Raw genomic sequence first — 21,669 nt, 5'->3', positions numbered from 1 at the left:
TCGCTAACGCTTGTGATTCAATTATAGAATCCTTCGCTTATACTCAGGATTCAAAATCAACACTCGCAACTAAAAACAACTTTGCTCTCTGTTGCACAAATAACTATTAACCCACAAATCAATGAATGTCTTCCATTTTTTCTTAATCTCTTACACAATCTTATAGTATCGAACGTGAATTTCTTGTATATTTAATAAGAACCAAGATACCAATACCACGATACCACGATAATTAAGTTAGTGGCCAAGACCGACTGTAATAATAATAAATATCAACGAACAATCGATACAAAAATGTTTGCAATCAGAAACAAATAACAATAACCATGCGGATGCGGCATTATTATGTATACCTAAAGATAATAATACCTACAGATACTACTGATCATCTTAATTTCTATAATATCGTAACTCATTTTTGCAAAGTTTTGTTTCTCTCCCGAACCAGGACGGGGTAAATTGTATGAAGCGATTTTTCATGATTTCCAGGAAATGATCCAATTAAATAAGTAAAAAACTATAAATATATATATATATATGACCCTGTTACCCCCACTCCCTCCACTAGCCAACCCCCTGCCCTCCGGAACCATTAATATTTACATCAGGATGCCTAAGGGTTTAAGGTAGAATTTTTGTTATACTAGCTGCCCGCTCCGACTATTCATGGCTGTATTAATGAAGAAAATGAGATGAAAAGGTTCCCTACCAGCATCTTCTGTATGACTCACTTTTTGTAGATGGAGATTTATTTAACTTTTTTTTAGGGTTCCGTAGTCAACTAGGAACCCTTATAGTTTCGCCATGTCTGTCCGTCTGTCTGTCCGTCTGTCCGACCGCGGCTAAGCTCAGAGACCGTTAGTGCCAGAAAGCTGTAATTTGGTATGAAATACATATTTTTTTAGGGTACCTCCCATAGACGTAAAGTTGGGGTGATTTTTTTGCCGACTAACCCTCTAGTGTGGTGTGGGGGTCGTTGATCTTTTAAAACTATTGGAGGGTTTCAATGACGATTTTTCGATTCAGTGATCTGTTTGCGAAATATTCAACTTTAAAGGGCAAATTTTCATTAAAAACGTTCGAGAATATTTTATTTTATTATAGGTAAAGATTTTATGTATCGATTCCATTTTGAATTGAATTATATTTTTTGAAGCTATATCAAGCGCGATTAAAATATAAAGCAATGCAGTTGGCAATATTATTTTTGCTCTGTATAGCAAGTTATTACTTCTGCCTTTGTGATGAAGATCCAAATGATGACAGTACGTGCGTAATCAACTTTGATTATGTTATTAAATAATATTTTTTATTCTTTTCTGTACCTCACTTCTAATGTTCCATTAAATTTTTCAGAAACTTGCATGGAAAAACCTCCGGTTATAATTTTACCAGTGATCATAAAAATACTGAGGTATCCTAAAATTGACGTAGATCATTTAAATACATCTCGACCTATTCAGTAAGTATTTGATTTATTCACGGTCAAACCTTGCCCGGACCGGTTCGGCAGTATTCTTTGAGCATTTTCCACCTCCCTCGATAAAAAAAGCCCTTTGTACAGCCAGCAGCAGGGAAAAGTAACTACCCTGTTACGATCAAAACCTAAAAAGCACATAAAAGCCGCTACCAACTTGTTAGGAACCTTCCATTCCACGTGACCTTCTCAGAACCTGTCAGAAAATCTGGCAATTACGTTTACTTTACTTTACGTTTGCCCAAGATCATAATTTTACGGAAAGACGGATATGGCGAAATTTCTTGGCAAAGTTTCTTAACTAGGTACAGAACCCAATAAATGACTACCTAAGTATTTGGGCATTTTTACTTTAAATGGTGCAACATATTTTTTTTTTCAGAATTAGTTAATCCTGGGTTCTCCTTACTCAGAATCACGAGCTCTAACTATTGATTTTGACGAAGAAAAAAAGTCCCCAATTTCCTTAAAAAATAATGTGTCCATTTCGTAACGAACGCCCATATAAACTATAGGTAAGTATGAAAAAAGTCACGACACTGAGAAAATAATCAGGGACCCTTTTTTTCTTTTTAGTCAAAATCAATAGTAGTCGTAATTCTGAGTAAGGAGAAAGCTAAAATGACCTTATATTAAGAAAAAAAAAATTTTTTTTGCACCATTTAAAGTATAAATGCCCATTCGATAAATTATAAGGGGAATAATTACTAATACCTACATGATAGTGAGTTTAATTTGTTTATTACGCATTCACGCCTTAGGTAAATACAAAACCGATTGTCATGAAATTTCGCATAGGTACATCATATTAGAAATCCCGAATAAATAAGAGGATACTTTCTATCCCGGATAAAATAGCTGTTCCCAAGGGATGAACAAAAAGTGTGTTCGAAAAAAAGATCTATATTGCCGATTTACATAATCTTTACGGAAAAATATAGACATATTAGAAGCAAATTCTATCCCAAAAGCGTAAGCTTCCGAAGAATTCCACTTAATATTATAAATACGAAAGTTTGTATGTCTGTTTGTTTGTTTGTTACTTCATCACGTCTAAACTAATGAACCGATTTAGATTAAATTTGGTATACAAATAGTTTGAGTCCCAGGGAAGGACATAATAGTCTTTATCTCAAAAAATTGCATAGTTTCTGCGGGATAGCGATAAACGAATTTTACGCGGACAGAGTTGCGGGTAACGGCTAGTGACAAATAAACTAGCTTCTAAATTTATAGTGTACCTCCGTTTAGAAAATCTTATTGAACGCGAGCGAGGCCGCGAGCCGCGGCTAGTTTACATAAATTTAATTTAATCGATATTACGGTTAGAATTCAATGCTTTATCAATTTCAAGCCTTCAAAAATGGCTACGTAACATCGGTTGTAAATTTAAACAACTCATAAAAATCTATAGCCACAACTCTATCCAGGTGAGTTACTTCTCTCTCTAGCCCACTGTACCGGTACGAATTATGTATTAAAATTATGTACCTACCTGTTACACGTTTTTTTCGTCAGAAGTCCGGGTGCACATAATCTGGCAGGTGGCATATTACATAGCTAATGACTCCTTACGAAACCGCGTTAATATCGCATTGAGCAGGTGTTAACAGAGTGCGACTGAAAGGAGTTGTCACTTTACGAAAATCAGAGACCGCTACAATGAAAGTGAGCATTTTTATTTTTAAATTCCTACTGCAAAAATCGGCAATCCAAGCACTAGGTATGCATAGGTACCTATAGGTACTTCGTTTATTTTAGCATTTAAGAGAAGGTAAGTGATTCTTGATGTGTCTTTTTATTGAAAAACACTTTTGAAAAATAAGTCACAGCAAATATGTAGGTAACAATTAGCAAGGACATAATATGACCAATTACATGCTTTTGGTATTAGTTACTGTTTTAATAAAAACGTTTTCAATAAAAAGACTCGTCAAGATTGATTACCCTTTTTCTAATGCTAAAAAAACGAAGTTTACTAACAAGCAAAACAGATAACGGAAACCTTGCATAAAAATCATAATAGTGAGTGACCCGTTATTTATGTTTTATTTGAAAGTCTCTGAAATTAAATATTAAATTTCAATTACAACACCCAAGACACGGTTGAAAATACTTAATTATTTATTTACCCGTACCTATTTTTCCAGATAAATGTCGTGCACATCGTATGCATACTAAATTTGCTATGGAGAAGCAGTGAGAGTTCAATAGCCGGCGTTACTTATATGGATCATTTCGACTTTGAGGAGAGATACCGACACGTTCACGAGTGCGACCCCTTCTATTGGCACCCCCTACATCTGCCTGAGGACTGTGCTGACATGTACGAGAAATTAATACGTTCCAAAATTCCCAAGAATGGTGCTTTTCGGGTCTTAAAAGAAAGGAGACCTGTGTATGTAGACGACAGCTTCTCAAGTGACGGTGACTACCAAATACCCTACAATTTCGAATACACTGGAAACTTTCACTTCTATACCCCAAGTTTTCCAAGTTTTCCGTACCCAATCAAGCCAGTGCGTGGCTTCCGTATGAACCGTGAGATGACACCGTACGAGAAAATGCTCGCATCAGTTAGAAGAGACGTAAGCAATCAACCTAGTTATCCAACAATCCAAGTCATGCCTAACCTTGGTCCTGTTGCATTATACTATCAACCTATATCCAAAAAGAGTGAATCAATGATAAAAAAACTTTCAAGAACCTATGGTGGGGCTGCCCGCGAGGCCCCTGTATATAAACGCGACCCGTACGACCAAGAAGGGAAGAAAAATAGAAAGGAAGACATCAACAAAAATAAATGGAAAGACGTAGTGAACAAAGTTCTCAAGAAAGGCTGGAAGAAAACAGAAAAAGGTCGTTTCGTTACTTTATCAAAAACTAAACCTAAACATTGATATTTTATATTTTTTTACAAGTTTTAAAAAACTTGCAATGCTTTGGATTGGGATTTTGACTCACGTGGCCGGATTGGGTTGAAATTTGTTTATTTTTATAAATCTATGACAATACAATATTCGCTGTGAAATTCTGGTGATCCGGCCTAGATCGTCTCCGTAGGTGGGAACTCCTCATTAGTTGATAGCATTAATACGAAACTTTGCATAAATAGGTACTCTTTTAGTTTTGACGACATTATATTTTATCTACACCCTCATAGTAAATCCTCCATTATGCGTTCAAAAACCATAGATATAGATAATGAGCAGCATTACGACATTGGATTCTATAATGAACACGGCTGTATCGTAATGAGATTTCACACATCATCAAAGTACCTACCGGTGCAGTAGGGTGGCGCGCACCGGACGGAGCACGTGGGACAGACATTACCTACCTAGCTCTCGTTAATGCAGGTCATTCTCAATGGTTCTTGAATGCATGATAGAGGATTTAATATATGGATGTAGATAAAATATTGTATGCAACTGTTCGTAATTAGGCCTTAAAATACTCATGTGACCCTATTATGAAACTTGGCTACGCCTCGTTTCATAAAACCACACTCGTGTTTTAAAGGACCCCTATTACGATACAGTTGCATAAATAACTGTTATTAGGATACACATGATTTGATGAGATATACCGGGTGTGGCCTGTAATATGAGCAAATAATTAAAACATAGATCAGCGACTTTTAAAAATAATTAAATTTTTAATTTTTATTACACTTTCAAGTTTATTCGAAGAAGCAATGTAAAGAAAAATGCATGATGTTTGAAGCGTGACACGCGACGTCAGTTGTGTTCTAGGATGGCGTGATTGATAGCAGTATTTAATTTGTATGAAAAAAGGAAAATTCTGATTCCATTACTCTTAAAATTCGCTGAACTAGGTAATGTTGTTCAGTTTGACGAGGACCATCTATGTTTTAATTTTTTGCTGGTATTACCAGGCCACACCCGGTATAACTAAAAAGATGAAAATTGATTACAGATAAAAAACATTATTTTTGGACAATTAAATGCTCTTAAAATAAGAAAATAAACTTCATGAAAACCATACCCATCGATTTAATATACATATTATATTACAATTTATATGATTTTTTTGTGTAGATATTCGTACTTACCTACATAATTTTTTCGTAATTTGCGCGACAAGCTTTGAAAATTGAAATCATAATTAGTTTCATTTTTTTAGAGTATGCAAAAGCTTACCTATTTTTATTGAAAATGTTTTTTTTTACATTAAGGCTAACTTCTGGGTATAGTTATATTTTATACTGTTCTCAATCATTTACATGAGTGTTGGTGTAATGATGAAATCTTTATCAAATCCTCAATAAAAAGTAAGTATACTGTTTCTCTAGATAAATCAAGTCCAAAACCAAATTCCAAGACCAAAATTGTTGATGATTTTTTGCAAGCTCGCATTGTGTTCGTTTGATAATAGCCCATTGTAGTTAGGATATCGCATATTGTCGGTAGCTCTGTGTCTTGCAGATTTCATGAAAAATCACTATGAATACATTTTTAAAGGTAAGAATAAGTTATTATTATTTTTATGGAGTCAAATAGATAAATTGAAATAAATTTTAAGGATTACCTTGTTGATTTTACTATTTTAAGTAAGTAGGTACCATAATTTTTATAACTGGTAACTTCACACTATGCAAAGAGTGGGTGCCGTTCAATCAGTGGTATAAAAATTTGATATCGCCCGGCTAAAGGGTTTAATAATAATGAATTTTTAGCTAATAACAAAGTGCGTAACTGCGTAACGCGTATCTGCGTAAGTGCGTAACTGCGTAAGTGCGTAACTGCGTAAGTGCGTAACGCGGGCGTAACCGCGGGCAAAAGCTTGTTCACTATGGAGATCAGGGGTTCAATGATTATATCAATTTAAATAGTAAATTTAGGTTAGTTTTTACCCGAATCCAATCTACAGTGTGGAAAAATAAGTCTGGCCCTGGAGGGAAACTACCTTAAATCCTTAAGTTGGCTCAAGAAACAAAACGATTTTCTAAAACTCGCTAGCCTCGCCCGGGACTCTAACCAACTAAAATTTAAAAAATCGATAGGATTATTATTCAGGATAAAATTTGTCTAGCAAACATTTGGTATGTAGCAATAAATTAGCAAGCGTGTACTTCATACGAAGTTTTTGAATGTTGGAAAGATAAGAGAACTGTTACGTGTCTTTTACTTGTTAAAAGTGAACAGTAAGTACTAGGTAATTTTCATTTAAAGAACTTGGTTACTAAATAGGTTTTCTTCATGGATATCTTGTACTTTTTTTTATTCGACTGGATGGCAAACGAGCAAACGGGTCTGCTGATGGTAAGAGGCAACACCAGGGGGATTGCAGATGCGTTGCCAACCTAGAGGCCTAAGATGGGATACCTCAAGTGCCAGTAATTACACCGGCTGTCTTACTCTCCACGACGAAACCCAACAGTGCAAGCTTCATGGCAGGATTAGCGAGCAAGATGGTGGTAGCAATCCGGGCGTACCATGCACAAGGTCCTACCACTTGGACTTTCGATCTTGTACTTGGAGTAGTTGTTTTCTTTAATTTTAGTTGGTTCGAGTCCCGGGCGAAGCAAGCGAGTTTTAGAAAATAATGCAGTTTTGTTTATTTTTTAAAAAATAAAGGAATATCTCCTTAAAGTAAAATGACTCAACTTAAGGATTTAATGTAGTTTCCCTCCAGGGCCCGACTTATTTTTCCACACTGTATATGGGCGTTTTAAAAAAAAGTGAGCCATTTAGTTTTTTTTTTTAATTTTGAACAAAATATGGTTTTTCCTTCTCAGGATCAAGAGCACAATATTATCGATTCCGATAGTTTAAGAAAATGTCCCCAAAAAAATGACAGTTTTGCGACGTTTTTTTCCATACACTCAGTATGGGCGGGACAAAACTGACTCAATTTTTTTATGAAAAAATGGGGTCATTTTTTTAAACGATCGGAATCGATTGTGCTCTTGATTCTGAACAGGAAAAAACCTTTTCTAATCTCTACAATTACAAAAAAAAGAAAGGGTATACTTTTTTTTGAAAACGCCTAAAATATATAAAAGGCAAATCTGACACACTGACTTATATATCAACCACGCACAGCCGAAACTGCTGTACCTAGAAACTTGAAATTTGGTACAGGGGTTCCTTTCATGATGTAAATGAGCACTAAGAAAGGATTGTTCGAAGTTCCCACGAGATAGGGGATTAATGGGTTTTATATTTTCGCTTCAAAGTGGCTCTAACTCCGTAATTATAAATATTAGAGACTGCAAATTTAGTATGCAGGTAGATAATGCTAACAAATAAAAATTGTTTCAATGATTTTCCGAAAGTCTCACGGGAAAAAACGAATAAAGAAGATTTCATATACCAACTCAATCAGAAAACGCAAAGCTAAACTAATAAAACTAGGGACTGGAGATTTGGCTAACTGATGTAAATCTGGTAGCAATACAATAATATTGCAGTGACATCCTGCTCATCCTGGCCATAATCGTATCTATAGAAGGGGACTCCTCAAAAGTTGATGGCACACACAAAAGACTTTACATTATTGTTAAACTTCAATGTTAATGAGTGTATATGATGTACACCACTTGATGCTGCAGCCAGGGTCGTCTGCTGATGACGGAACTCCTCAAGGGCTGATAGCACAGATAAGAAATTTTACATGTACGTTCAACGCACTGACACAATTACTTTGCTCACCAGCAGTATTTAATTTGTATGAAAAAGGAAAAATTCAAAGACTCCATTATTTTTAAAAGTCGCTGAACTAATGTTGTTCAGTTTGACGAGGACGATCTATGTTTTAATTTTTTGCTCGTATTACAGGTCACACCCAGTATAACGGACGGGATAATTTTTTTTAATAAATAGACAGAAAATACTTCATAACAAACAGGTTAAATTGCTGTGTTGTTTTAGATATCATTCATAGCAATATCAGTGGAGCTGGTGACATGCAGTATAGCTGGTCTAAGCTACAGAGACGCGATGGACTTGAGTCCGTCGCACCGTCAGTTTCCTCGAGGAGAAGACCCTTGTAATCCACTCTACTGGTATCCGCGACATATTCCTGCCGACTGCAATGTACCTCCGCCGCCGCCGCTGCCGTTGCCACTGCCGCCGCCAGGCCCACCGCCTCCACCAGGACCGCCACCTCCGCCGGGACCTCTACCAATACCCATGCCTTTACCTTTACCAATACCAATGCCGCTGCCTCCAATGATACCACCTTATCCACCTTTACCACCGATGTACCCCGCGCCTCCAATGTACCCCGCGCCTCCAATGTACCCCGCGCCTCCAATGTACCCCACACCTCCGATGTACCCGCCTATCATGCCCGCTCCACTACCCCAAGCAGGGTTCATGCCAGGGATAGAAGGACTAGTATCCCCCAATGGCGGAATCAATATTCTGCCATTTTCGGACGCTTACGCAGACCTACTGGAACATCATAAACAGAAAATGATTAGAATAAGGCTCCAGAAACTTCTTAACAAATATGATAATTATTCGAGACGAAAGAAATGTCATCATAATAGATGTTATGAAAGTGACTACTAATTCCAGTGTGATTGTTTTTATTTACTTTAATAAATAAATATCATGGGGTACTTGACACTAATAAATGACCTAGTCTCAAACTAAGCAAAGCTTGTACTATGGATACTAGGCAACAGATAAACATACGTATATTATTAGATAAATACATACTTAAACACTGTTTTCTGCCAGTCGGTAAAACCAAGTGGACTTCTATGTATAGTTTTGATATAACATTATACCCGTTATTATCTGTGTTACAGCAGCAACAGTACAAACAACAGTTTTAAGGTCACAGCTCATTAGATCCACCCGCCACCCGATCAGCACCGCCTCGCCGCGAGCGATTCTTTATATGGTTTTGTATGGGCATGCGCTCATTACATCAACTCCGCAGCCCGCAGCGTCACCTGATCGCCTCGCTCGCGAGGTGGCCACGCGCGGACAGCGAGTAGACCGCTCGGTGATAGCTCGGCGCAGCGCTCCCCACCCTCATTTCATAATATACTACACGGACATTCGTGGACCACGCGACGTCCACTCGTTGACCACGCGACATTCACTCGTTGAACACGCGAGGTCCACTCGTTGTCAACGCGGCGTCTACCCATGGACCACCTGTCGACAACAAGTGGACGCCGAAAGTCAAGACGGTGCTGGTCGGGTGCCGGCAGTATCTAATGAGCTGTGACCTTTAGTATGTCAACGAACAACAGTGACACAATAATTGTTCCATTCTTTGGCGTGTCTGTTCAGTAAGGCTACCAGAAACAATGAATGGTATGTTTCATCAAAACAATGTGTAATAATGTAAACATTTATTTCAACTATAATACAACTCTGCGGTAAGAATCTTTTAAAACGTGACTTATCGAAATATTTCTAGGTATAAAGACAGAATACGAATCATGTCTATTTTCCTTAATTAATGGACGGATTTCCTGAAGGCTATAAAATATACAATTATATTCTCCATAAATAATTCTAATAAGTTATAGCTACTTAAATGTATAAATGTGCACTAACATAGAAATATATTTCATAAAATTCAATGTTAGTGAACCACATGCCGCCTAACTACTTATATCCTAATATATTTCGATAACGCTAATTACAAGATCTTCAATAGAACATACGCAAGTACAGGTACAGATACTGATTCACTGCCAACTTAATTCTATAATCTGCTACTGAAACGTTCACTTCTACTTTTAAGTACAATCGGCCACAAGAGTGCCTATAGCGACGATAATATTAGACTAAATTATTTAGGTACAAATACCCTAATACAAAAATCGTATAGGTATATAAATGGATATAAAACTGTCCAATTGATATACCATTTATTTATTAAAAAAAAAACTGAATGCATTTAATTTTGTTGGGAATGTATCAAAAAAGAAATACAGATATCTACTAACGACTAAAAAGAACGAGTAAGTAAGTACCTACTCGTACCTAATTATTTCTCTCTCATATTTGATTGCTGAGACGAGTTTTGGAGTGTGTTTATTCGTAATTAGAACACGTTGATGGAATCAATACGCAATACATTTCGCCGTAAATTTGGAGCGACTACCTAGTGGGAGTAAAGGTTTGGAAAGCAATCCGAACAGTATTAACCGAAAGCTGATTTGCAGCGCCCGCCTTAACTTTGGGCACATTAAGAAGATGAAACTGGTTGCAACTCAAACGTACCTAGTGCAATGGAAATCTTTTCTTAATTTTATTGAGATATTTTAAGAATTAGTGGGTACTCTTACATTACAGTCGTACTCGTAATCAAATAGAGATGCCGAATAAATCATTTTGACTATCAATCCCACGCTTCATTTGAACCACATATAAATGAAATTTTTAGAAACAATAAAATCATGATAATAACATTTTGACCTGAAGTTTATTCGGAAATCAATCGAGACATAGTCGCTTCACTTCCGTGATGTAACGGACTTGTTATAAATTTAAACTATAAGTACCTACGTACCAGATCTATTCCATACTAAAAAAATACTAAATAGAAATAGGGGTATTATTATCTACACAAACCTCGTCTGAAGATTTAGGGCTGCGTTTGAAAGTGAACCAACCCAAAACTTGACTAATTACGAAGTAACAAACTTGGCTCCTGTATGTACAGTACAATCACCAGCACTAATATTTGACACGAAAATGCGTGCATAAATATCTGAGTGTCTTTATTTCTAAGGCCGGTAGGACGTGTCAGATATTTTTGCACATTCTGCTGTAGCAGATATTAATGGAGGTGACTGTACACGCACAAACTAATTCACTGAAACAAAACGCATAACATTTGCCGAGAAAGAGATAATCCAGTAAAAATTTGTTTTTTTATGTACCCCGTAATATGTCCCACAGCTGGGCAAAAGCTTCCCCTTTCTTCCGCCGCTCTTCCCTATCCTGGACATAACAATTTAGTTATAAAAAATAGCTACCTACATATGTAGAATTTATTTCTAATTTTAATTTAATATGTATCTAGTTAAAAGTTACCCTGAACTTATCTAAGAACTACAATTAAGTCTACCATAAAACTAAATGCTATGTATATTATTTAAACCTACTGGAATGTAATGTATGGACGGTTGTATACTCGTAAAAACTTAACTACCTATATCTACCGCTCTAATTAAACCTAGGCTATATATTATAACGAATGTTTTTTTTTTGTTTAGAGATAATTCCAAGGAGACTGAGATGATGGATAGATATTACCAGAAGTAATATTATAGTGGTGGGTAGTTCTAGAACCGTTTCATCCGCTTTACTTTTTCTGGTCGCTTATACTAAAGAAATGGGCTAAGTAAAAGGACTTTATAAAACTAAATATAGATGTGCGTGCGGTACAATTACAATTCATTAAAAATTCTTTCTTACGGTCTCATTTCTTCAACATATGCGACAGGTAACTGATAGCGGTTGAAACGCGCGTAGAACTACCCATTATTTTAAATTTAGTGTAGAATTTATTGTTTTAATTTTCGAACATTAAAATGCCTATAGGTGTTGTTGCAATAACGGTTATCCTGTGAAATGTGAATCAAATGAAAATCAGGGCCTTGAAAAGATGGTCACACGAGTAAGAGCAATAGGGTTCCGCTTGGAACTTTTGGGTACGGAACCCTAAATTAGTATTTCTAGGAAAAACTTAACAGATGACATCTAGATGTCGTAATGATAACACAATGAATTAACATCATAGGATGAGCCAAAAATATAGCATGAGCCTCAGAGCCCTGATAATAAAATCGTCATAAAAAACCACTTCATTTTAAGTAAAAGTACTTCACGTAAATATTTAGCTGCCATAATGCAGTCAGAAAAATATTTATTAAAAGTACATACTTAATACTAAACTGTTTCAATTACAGCTTCCTACTGCATTTTGGGGTCTCTGGGATATTAGAAAAATCGTTATCAATGAATTGTGAATTTAAAAAAAGTATATTTATGCTCAAACAAATTTTCAACATGGGAAAGAGAAATTGCCTATTTATAAAAAAAAAAAACATGATGACATACCTACTCGAAATCTGTTATATAACAACTAGCGTCATAGTCGATGTTAATTATGCAAACCTTTTTGTTTTTATTTTGTTTTTGTAAATCCCTAGAGTACAAAACCAACACTAATGTACAACATTGTTCTACCTTCATGTGGTGGATGACGTAATGAAAGCGTAGCTGTTACCGTCCGTCACGGAAATAGCATGTGTTTCGCTGGCGCTCCCGACAAGAAACAGGTACTTTAGTACATTTTTGCACATTCTGCTGTAGCAGATATTAATGCTGGTGACTGTACTAACAATATTCCTTTCTATTTACTCGTAGTCTGCTAGCAAAGGTCTATGACCTTCAAAATTCAATCTGATAAATTTTCAATTTAAAATCACTTTGATTCAGCTACTGCAAAATTTGTCAAAATTGAACGAAACTATTTAATTTTTCATGAACAACTTCGAAACCTGTATACAGCGTGTATTTTTGATACTACCTCAAACTTTAAGGATGGTTAGTGAAGGCCCTTATAATCACATTTAATTGTGTTTTAGTAAAAAGCAATACTTATTATTTTCCTTACAAAATTAATTAGCACGCAATGTATCACTACGTGATACCACTTTTTTTTTTATTCAATACGTCGCACTTGTTGACGTGAGAGCTGTCACAGAACGTTATCTGTCTTGTATCAAATTATCGTACGCATTACATTGCTGCTCGAAAATATTTCAAAAATTAATTACGGTCTGGTAGTTAATTTTAAATTAACAATTTGCTTTGATATCGGTTCGCAGCACATATATCTTCGTCTGGTTACAGTTCGAGGTAGTATCAAAAATACACGTTGTATTTTCCCTATTGCTCGATTATTAGCACGAATTAAGGACAAAAAAGCACTTTTTCTCTTTTTTGGCGTTCCTTCCTGCGTAAATTATGCTAAACCTGGCTTGTCAAACTAGCACATCAACTGTAAGAGAAGGGTCAGTAATACTAAAATTTTGAACCACAATTATTCTTGGGTTCCCTTTATCTTGCATAATATCGATTCTCCGAAATACACTTCGCATAACAGGTAGCTATCACATAATTTTATCCGAATAATACTTTTGCTTTATCATATACTTTGCATAACTATCAGTTCAAATAATAGTCAATTCTCAGAATATTAAATAGCAGAACACTGTTATCGCCGAATTTACTTCAGCGGAATAATAAATAGCACAACATTAGTATCGCCGATTTTTGTATGGCATAATGGCATAGCAAAATACTAGTTTGGACTAATGTATTTTCACGGAATTTTAAATAGGGCTGACCTTAATATGGCATAACTACACAGTAAAATGAAAGAACAGTTACCATATAAATGGGTTAAGGTTAAAGTAAGGCCAAAAAAGTAAGCGTGCTATGACAGTAGCAGGCGAAGCACTAGAACAGAACAGCAGCGCTACATAAGTGGGTTGGGCTAGGTTGGTTAAAAGCCCTCTTGTTCTGAGAGGAGGCCTGTGTCCAGCAGTGGGACGTATATAGGCTGGGATGATGATGATGATGACAATTACACCGCACCGGGTGTTTTTAACGCTTCAAATACTATGAGATATATCTCTCTGCGTAATAACTATTCGAACATTATGTTAATGATCTGCTTTACAAATTTATGAGAAATGATAGTATGTGAAAAAATATATGCAAAAAGTAATTCGGTGATATGGTGATTCTGCTCGAGGTTGTTTGTTATGTATGACATTCGATTTAAAGCAACATATTAATGTACCGTTCTAGCGGAACATAAAGCCAAAGGCTAATCGCTGTTTTGCAATACTGACTGAGTCAACCTACTGTCATTTTGCAATGCAATGTCAACTGTTAAAATTATTTTCTAAGGGTTGACATTGTAGGAATTGCAGAATTAATCAGGGTTGACACACTATTGTATAACAGCGTCCTTATACATGGAATGCATGTATTGACACATTCTTGCCCATTTCAAATCAGCTGAATGCTTTGCACACGACGACTGTGCTACCTTTTACATAGGTTTATGATTATGAATGCTTTCTGCAATGTATTTATACATATGTATAGCTTTAAAAGAGATGAGGCTCCCAGTGGGGATCCTCCTGGACAAGCCAATCTCACTTCAACCCATCTGCTATAGTCTAAGGATTGATTGCAAGATCAAGAATTAGAAAAAAAAGTGTACCTGTAGCTAAACAGATGAATGAGCAGTTTTACAACAGCACAGTTTTAGTTTGAACAGTACCTACAGATCAAATAGTGAATATCATGGTTTTAGATATTTTAGTTTAGTGTGTTTTTCAGAAGAGCTTTGCAATAATATTTTCATCTCAATTTGTACCGTCATACGAAGTAACTCTCAAATTCATTGAGAAATTACTGTTAAATAAAGGATCATAATTATCATTGAAGATAATATAATAAAAGTCATTACCAGTGACATGTGACTGTGTGTGTGCATGTCACTGTCAGAGAAAAACAGTCAATTATCTAGCTTCCACAACATAAAGCAAGGGAATACATCAATGACAATTATAAAACATTAACACTAACACAGCATAATTATCGTAGTCGACACAAAAGCTAACACATATAAAATAAATTCACGATCAACATTGCAATCAACTGTAACTCATCAAAGCACACAACATACCCCTCAGTAAAAAACGACCTCAGCCATGCTGAATTTATTTGAGTCAGAGTCGAACTCGACAAGTTACAATCACAAATACATTAAGTACAATATATTTAATTAAAGAAACAATGTAAAACGATATTATAACTGTAAAATGGAGCTATCATACAAATCATAGCACTATAAGCTACAAAAATACAGGTAAATTTTCAATTACTGCGTTAGATAGTATTGTTGGTCTGAAGATATTTTAACTAGCTCTTTTTTTATCAGATACGGGACCAGTAAAGAGCCTTCACGAAAAATTTCAACGGGCTAGGTAAATATATATTCATATTAAATTACGCTTCCATAAAGCTTCCGGACAAAAAAGTCAGTGGTTATGGCATTTCAAGTTGAGAAGTTTGAGATAAAATATATAAATGTATATAAAGTTAGATATATTGCGCGACAAAGTCCCGTTCAGATAACATAGTTATTGTATATATAACATTACATTAATACTAATTTCATCACTTATACAAGTTTAAAAGCGCACGTGAACTCTCTTTTTGACCGCACTTCAAGTGCACTTTTTAATCTTTTTATATGTACGAGTGTAATAAATATACATTATAAAAAATTATACCTTACTTACTAATCTACGAATATGTGACATTACATAGATACCTACAATACTAATTAAATTGGATTTATTGCTATAAGAATACACGTACAAACTTAAATTCAAGAAATAACTAGATAGACCTACCTATTTAATACAACCTAACCTTGCTTCCGTATATTTTATTGAAAATGTCTAAAAATTCATCATTAAATTGATCTCATTTTATTAATTTCTAATTTGAATTTTGTCTACAAATACCAAATAGACTAAAGGTGTTTTTTTTTTAAACCTGTAAGTACCTTCTATTTAACAATAGCCACTATGCGATTATGTAGATTCTTTAGTGAAATTTCAAAGTTTAAATCCATCCAAAATGAGTACCTACCAACAATCATGGCTTGGAGGTAGACCAAAAAATGTTTTTCTATTGTGATGCATATATTATCAAAACACACGGCAGGTGCGTTCGGACAAGCTCAAAGAAAAAACCGATAGGTATTGCAGTGGGATATTCTTACGCGACCTCTTTCAAGCACTTTCTTTTTCATCATAACTAAAATATAAATCATAATAAAAAAACCTACTGATGTTCAGAAAACATAGTTAATAAGTAGATAGGAATTATCTAATGTGTATATTTAAAATTATTGTTAAATTAATAATCTCAAATAAACATTAATTGAGCTGCGATGTGAAGGGTCAAATTGTGATTAACTTAAAATAAATTATTGCATAATAATTAGGCCTAATTTATAAAGGACGACTAAGGGCCAGTACAGACGGACTGCACTCCAACTGCAACGTAACCGCAACTGCCGACTGCTCATACATTGTTATTGCAGACAGCGTGCAGTTGTGCCAACTGCAACGTAACCGCAACTGCCGACTGCTCATACATTGTTATTGCAGACAGCGTGCAGTTGTGCCAACTGCAACGTAACCGCAACTGCCGACTGCTCATACATTGTTATTGCAGACAGCGTGCAGTTGTGCCAACTGCAACGTAACCGCAACTGCCGACTGCTCATACATTGTTATTGCAGACAGCGTGCAGTTGTGCCAACTGCAATGGAACTGCAATGACAAATGTTGGTGAATATTGATGAATGTTGACACATGTTGATGTTTATTGTACCTATTTCTTAAGAAATCTGATAAAAAAAGTGTTGAGAACAATGACGGCGGTACAAACGCCCGAATATTCACCCTAGTATGGGCAGTCGGCAGTTGGCAGTTACGTTGCAGTTGGAATGCAGTCCGTCTGTACTGGCCCTTAATAATAAGATTCATAGTACGTTTAAATATAATGAAGCGATAATTAAACAACTTAAGAAAATTGCTATGTAGTTTTAAACAAAATTTGGATGGCATTCGTCAATTCAAACTAGATTTATTTAATACTCAAAACTACGAGGATGAAAATCTATTAAAAAAGACATTGATATGTGAATTAATTTAATGTAGGGCACCTCGTCTACCTGATACTATATTTATTTTACCTGAATACCATCCCATTTTAAAGTTTTACTTCTGAAGTCTACCGTCAGCATCAAAAGTAGCTGGTTACTTATTTACTCTGTCACATTAACACATTTGTCAATCTTGTATGGCGATAAGTACGTGGCTATAAAACGACAAAGTACAAAAGTAACCAGCTACTTTTGATGCTGACTATACCTAGTTAACGCAGATTTCTCTCCCCTAGCCAATGTCCAAATGTATTGCTAACTTAATTTATTAAACTATAGATCCAGTGCGTTCTCCGCTATTGTAAAACAAACCTAACCTATTGTGATGTACCTTATGCAGTGAATCCATGTTATAGTAGTAGCTTATAGGTCAAAACGTTACATTAAAACATTGATTCAGCCATTCTCATTCACCTTATTCTAATTACCGTGCCGCTTTTTTCGCACTACTTAGAGCATTAGGCTGCTTTGCTACTAGCGATGTGCGCGACGAGGATGTGTTGCCAGGAATGTGTATTTCATGAACCAATAGAAACGCTTAATTTAGACTATGCTTTCACTAGAACTGTGCTGTGCGAGGACACATAGGTAAATGAAGTATTTCTATTGGTTCAAAGAGCAGCCTTAGACTTAATTGCACAGAGCAATGAACATCGCTGCCATACTTTCTCCAGATCTGCGCGCTTAATCTAATTACCATATTGCTTTTGCAGAAAAATAAGTGAAATGGTAATTAGATAGACATTTAACTAAGAATGACCATTATCAAATCAATAAAGCTCAAGAAACTCAGAACTTGTGCGTGGCACTCGTGCGCTCTGGAGGCGTGACATTCATACCCATGTTATCGTACGAGAAATCCAGGGTAGTGTCTTCTGCAGGGTGCCGGTTGCTGAGAGCCGTGCTCATGGTCTTAGGGGTTGTTGCTCCTTGGCTCTTCTCAGTTTGCGAGGTCCTCGTTTCTAAGTCCCGCGCGTTTAACGGCTGCGGTCGTTTCAATGGTTCGGGATTAGGAATGTCTAGTTTCAATTCGGGTTTCGGTTTCGGCATTTCTGCGTGTGGATTGTGGTGCGTCAGACCAGTAGCGGGGTACTGCTTCACTCGATTCTGCAAATTGAATATAGTCTATGATACAGTATGCTGCCCGGCTTATGGTTAATTATGAACACTAAAAAGCACCTATTAGTGTGGGAAACGTACTATCAGTAGATTATAAGTATTATTGTATGTAATCTCTGTTGGCTTCAACTTTATCTGTTTCCCGCAGGAACTTTGCATTTTTCTGGTGTAAAAATTAGTGGTAATTTAGCTTTCTAAAAATGAAAGTTTTTTTTAGTAACATAAACAAGCAAGCTGTTAGAGTAAGATACGAGTACATAGAATTCTGTTCGCTGCATTTAAGCGTGTAAATAAATAAATGTCTACACTAGGATCTGTGAACTCTTTTTTTATGTAAGAGGAGCATGCGGCTCACCTAATGGGAAGCAATCACCACCGCTCATAGACACTCGCAACAGGATGTCGGCCCTTTGAGAGATTGATACTAATATGATTGATCTTGCTCGTTTAACCGTAGGCCTTCTATATTGGTTACTTTACCTTAGTCGGCTGGAACTTCTGTTTAAGGTATCTCCAAGAGAACTTGGAGCGGCAGACTAGGATGATCACGAGGAGTAGAGCCGCGAGCGCCACCCCGCTCATGATCAGCGCCGCCCGCGCCTGCCGCTGCACACCTTTGTAATACAAAATTCGTACAATTACTTGCTTCATACAAACTCTCTCTGCAGTAAGCTGTAAAAGCCATTTGAGGCTGTAGGTAAAAAGCTTAAAAAGATAACCTATTGTATGTAGTAGTAACGCGTCCGTTTAGATAAGTCAACATTCCATATTCGAAAAATGACTTAAGCCCCATATCAATTTCGTGCACTAAATACTACATACAACATCTTAATTTTTTTTACCTATAACAACAACAGTTCGTAAATAAAAAAGCTTCTTACAGAACAATCTGCGAGCACTCCATTTTAAACACTATAAGATGCACGGTAGTGTGTTCGGTAAAAGTTGACTGTCAGTCAGTGACAAAAGGTATTTGCACAACTACTTTCAAGCATTTTCTCCTTTAATAATCACTTATATTGTGTATAATCATGACCCGACTAGCTGCCCTCAAAATATAGTGACAAATGAGGAAATTAACAGTAAATTACAAAATTCGTTAGCAATATTTTAAGAGAAGTAGGTGCATACGAGTAGTACTTAACTAATTGAAAACAAGTAGAAAAATAGAAAAAGCAGTATTCTGAACCACAGAACAAATAACAAAAGCCAAATAAAAATAAGACCGCGTATATGGCAAAAAAGCCATATGTTAATTTTACCAGCTCAGCCTGTAACGATGACAATTGTAAATAAAATGTAAGAAAAAATATTTATTGCAAAGATGATTAATGGATTAGGTACCCACTTCTTTGGTTAGTACGATAATCAACACGAAAAGATGAATAAACATAATATGCTCACTGACAGCGAGAGAATGCTAAAAACTGACAGCATCGATTGTGGAAGAAAATACACACTAAATTTATATTCTTCTTTTTATTTATTTTTGTGCTCTGAGTCAATCACTGTGACAATACACACATTTTATCAAATTCTAATGTAAGATATGGTACATTTAAAAAATAAAGTAAGAAAGGCAAGAAAAATAACCTGCACAAAAAGCATGAACTCAAAATCAAATGCATTTAATCAAATTAATAGCTTGCTCCTGATTTTAACTATAGGTGTAGGAAATTCATATTATTTATTGAGGCAGTGTTTTAAAAATGCATATTTCTATATTCAGTAAAAACAAAGTTTCCTACTCACTCTTAATAAAAAAATTCGCTCAGCTGTAAATTGACAGAAATCTCATTTTGTGCATTGCAATTTAATTTTTATTCTATAAAAATAAAACATTTATTTTGTCTTTTATTCATGACTGTTGGCGCTTAATTGCCTTTTTCTTAGATAAAGATTTCACTTTATCCATTAGAGTATAACATTTTATTAAATACGAAGTTTACGAGCATGACTAATAAACAGAAGCCGTATTGCCTAATGTTTCTGTCGCTCGCGATCGCAATCAAATGACAGATTTCGCATACAATCACTGTCATTTGATTGCGATCGCGAGCGTTAGAAACGTCAGGCAATACGGCCTCAGGTTAGAGACTTTATAAATCAAATAGTTGAAAATGGCTCCGTTTATATTCTTCTCTTTTATGTGAGAGTACCTTTTACTCTATCGGTAAAAACAAGTTTTCGCTTAGCACGAATCAAAGATCTACATAAAAAAAAATCAATTAGATAAATAAGCACAGCAAAAGTAAGACGTAAAATTATTAGAGAACTGGTATTAAAATACAAATTGATAACCAGTCTAAAAAATAAAAAGTCCCATAAATCGCTAACTTAAGTCAAGATACACAGAATAAAATGTCAAATCTTTGACTAGTAAAATTTATCATTCCAACCATATTTTGCTAAAAATTGTGATAAAAATACTTACTACCATAATCTTCGGACGACTCCGAATCCTGGCTCCTTCGCATGTACCTCAGATCAAGGAGATATCCTGAAAAACAAAATTTTATTTTTTTAATTTGATTATTCACCACAACAGAAACATCGCGTAAACCTACACACCTACACCTACTCAGCCATTAGAGCTCAAACAAGCACACCCACACATGCAAGCACTGCATTAAAAAACATAGCCTCCCCCAGCCTATCCCGATAAGAAATTAAAAATTAGGTACCTATGCGTAACGTAGGGACAAGGCACTCGTTAGATATTTAAAATTTTCCCTGTGGGAAGATGCAGGATAAGTGTGGAGCACAAACAAGATAAATTTAATAATAAAAGTCACGGACAGCTTCAGAGGAACCATGTCAACATTGTCTGGTCAAATAACGCTCTATAGGTATAGCGCAGAGCAACGAGCAACAAGTGCTTACAACCCGCACACCGTAGCGATTAGAAATAATTGAACTGTTTCGGAAAGACTCTGCCCTAGTAACAAAAAAAGGCATGACAAAATCCAACAGTCTATTAACAGTTTCTTTACTACCCTAAAATGTACTGTCTGTTTACACTAATTGAAAAAAAATATAACTAAAAATTTAACCGAATACAAAAACCATGAACATAATTTTCTACCAATCTGAAGTCGGTGCCTCAGCTTGAGCCAGCAGGAGTGATTGAAGCCCAATTATAGTTAAATGTCCCCGCTGGTGTTCATTTCCTCTTTAATTTACGTGGTGTTGACATGCATATACGGATTGCCCTGAGTGTGGAGTGTAGGATTTTAAAAGAGACCAAACACATTTGTCAAATTGTCAACCAGAGACCAGAAGCCGAAACCGCGACACTCCAT

The 21,669-nt window shown here is 35.8% G+C and overlaps 3 protein-coding genes across 9 annotated transcripts in view; 2 read left to right on the top strand and 1 right to left on the bottom strand.

The window, feature by feature from the left end:
• Positions 1-1,135: 1,135 nt before the first annotated feature.
• On the top strand, positions 1,136-5,520 carry LOC141434046 (uncharacterized). 5 transcript variants are annotated; one of them, XR_012452002.1, is made up of 4 exons: positions 1,136-1,265; positions 1,357-1,462; positions 2,996-3,200; positions 3,628-3,712. XR_012452002.1 is itself a non-coding variant. In XM_074096300.1 (4 exons), exons 3-4 carry the CDS (start codon positions 3,140-3,142, stop codon positions 4,375-4,377), a joined length of 756 nt encoding a protein of 251 aa, XP_073952401.1. In that variant the 5' UTR covers positions 1,136-1,265; positions 1,357-1,462; positions 2,999-3,139; the 3' UTR covers positions 4,378-5,520. The 5 variants fall into 5 exon arrangements, 4 of the variants coding, with proteins under 4 accessions (XP_073952401.1, XP_073952393.1, XP_073952409.1 ...); XM_074096300.1 differs by having other exon boundaries at positions 2,999-3,145; positions 3,628-5,520; XM_074096292.1 differs by having other exon boundaries at positions 2,996-3,145; positions 3,628-5,520.
• A 133-nt stretch (positions 5,521-5,653) lies between these two features.
• Positions 5,654-10,986, top strand: LOC141434083 (uncharacterized). The gene is made up of 2 exons (XM_074096366.1): positions 5,654-5,961; positions 8,374-10,986. The coding sequence occupies exons 1-2, from the start codon at positions 5,944-5,946 to the stop codon at positions 9,016-9,018; spliced, it is 663 nt and encodes a 220-aa protein (XP_073952467.1). The 5' UTR covers positions 5,654-5,943; the 3' UTR covers positions 9,019-10,986.
• Positions 9,801-21,669, bottom strand: part of grnd (grindelwald) — a 25,984-nt gene continuing 14,115 nt past the window's right edge. For all 3 annotated transcript variants that reach the window (XM_074096352.1, XM_074096343.1, XM_074096332.1), the window contains exons 3-5: positions 20,802-20,867; positions 18,848-18,981; positions 9,801-18,355 (exon numbers count right to left, since the gene is read on the bottom strand). In XM_074096352.1, the coding sequence (XP_073952453.1) occupies positions 18,038-18,355; positions 18,848-18,981; positions 20,802-20,867 (518 nt within the window). In that variant the 3' untranslated portion in view covers positions 9,801-18,037. The remainder of the gene's footprint in view (positions 18,356-18,847; positions 18,982-20,801; positions 20,868-21,669) is intronic.

Source organism: Choristoneura fumiferana, chromosome Z (assembly GCF_025370935.1).
Source record: "Choristoneura fumiferana chromosome Z, NRCan_CFum_1, whole genome shotgun sequence".
Classification (NCBI taxonomy): Eukaryota; Metazoa; Arthropoda; class Insecta; order Lepidoptera; family Tortricidae; genus Choristoneura; species Choristoneura fumiferana.
This window is presented reverse-complemented; position numbering and strand designations above follow the sequence as displayed.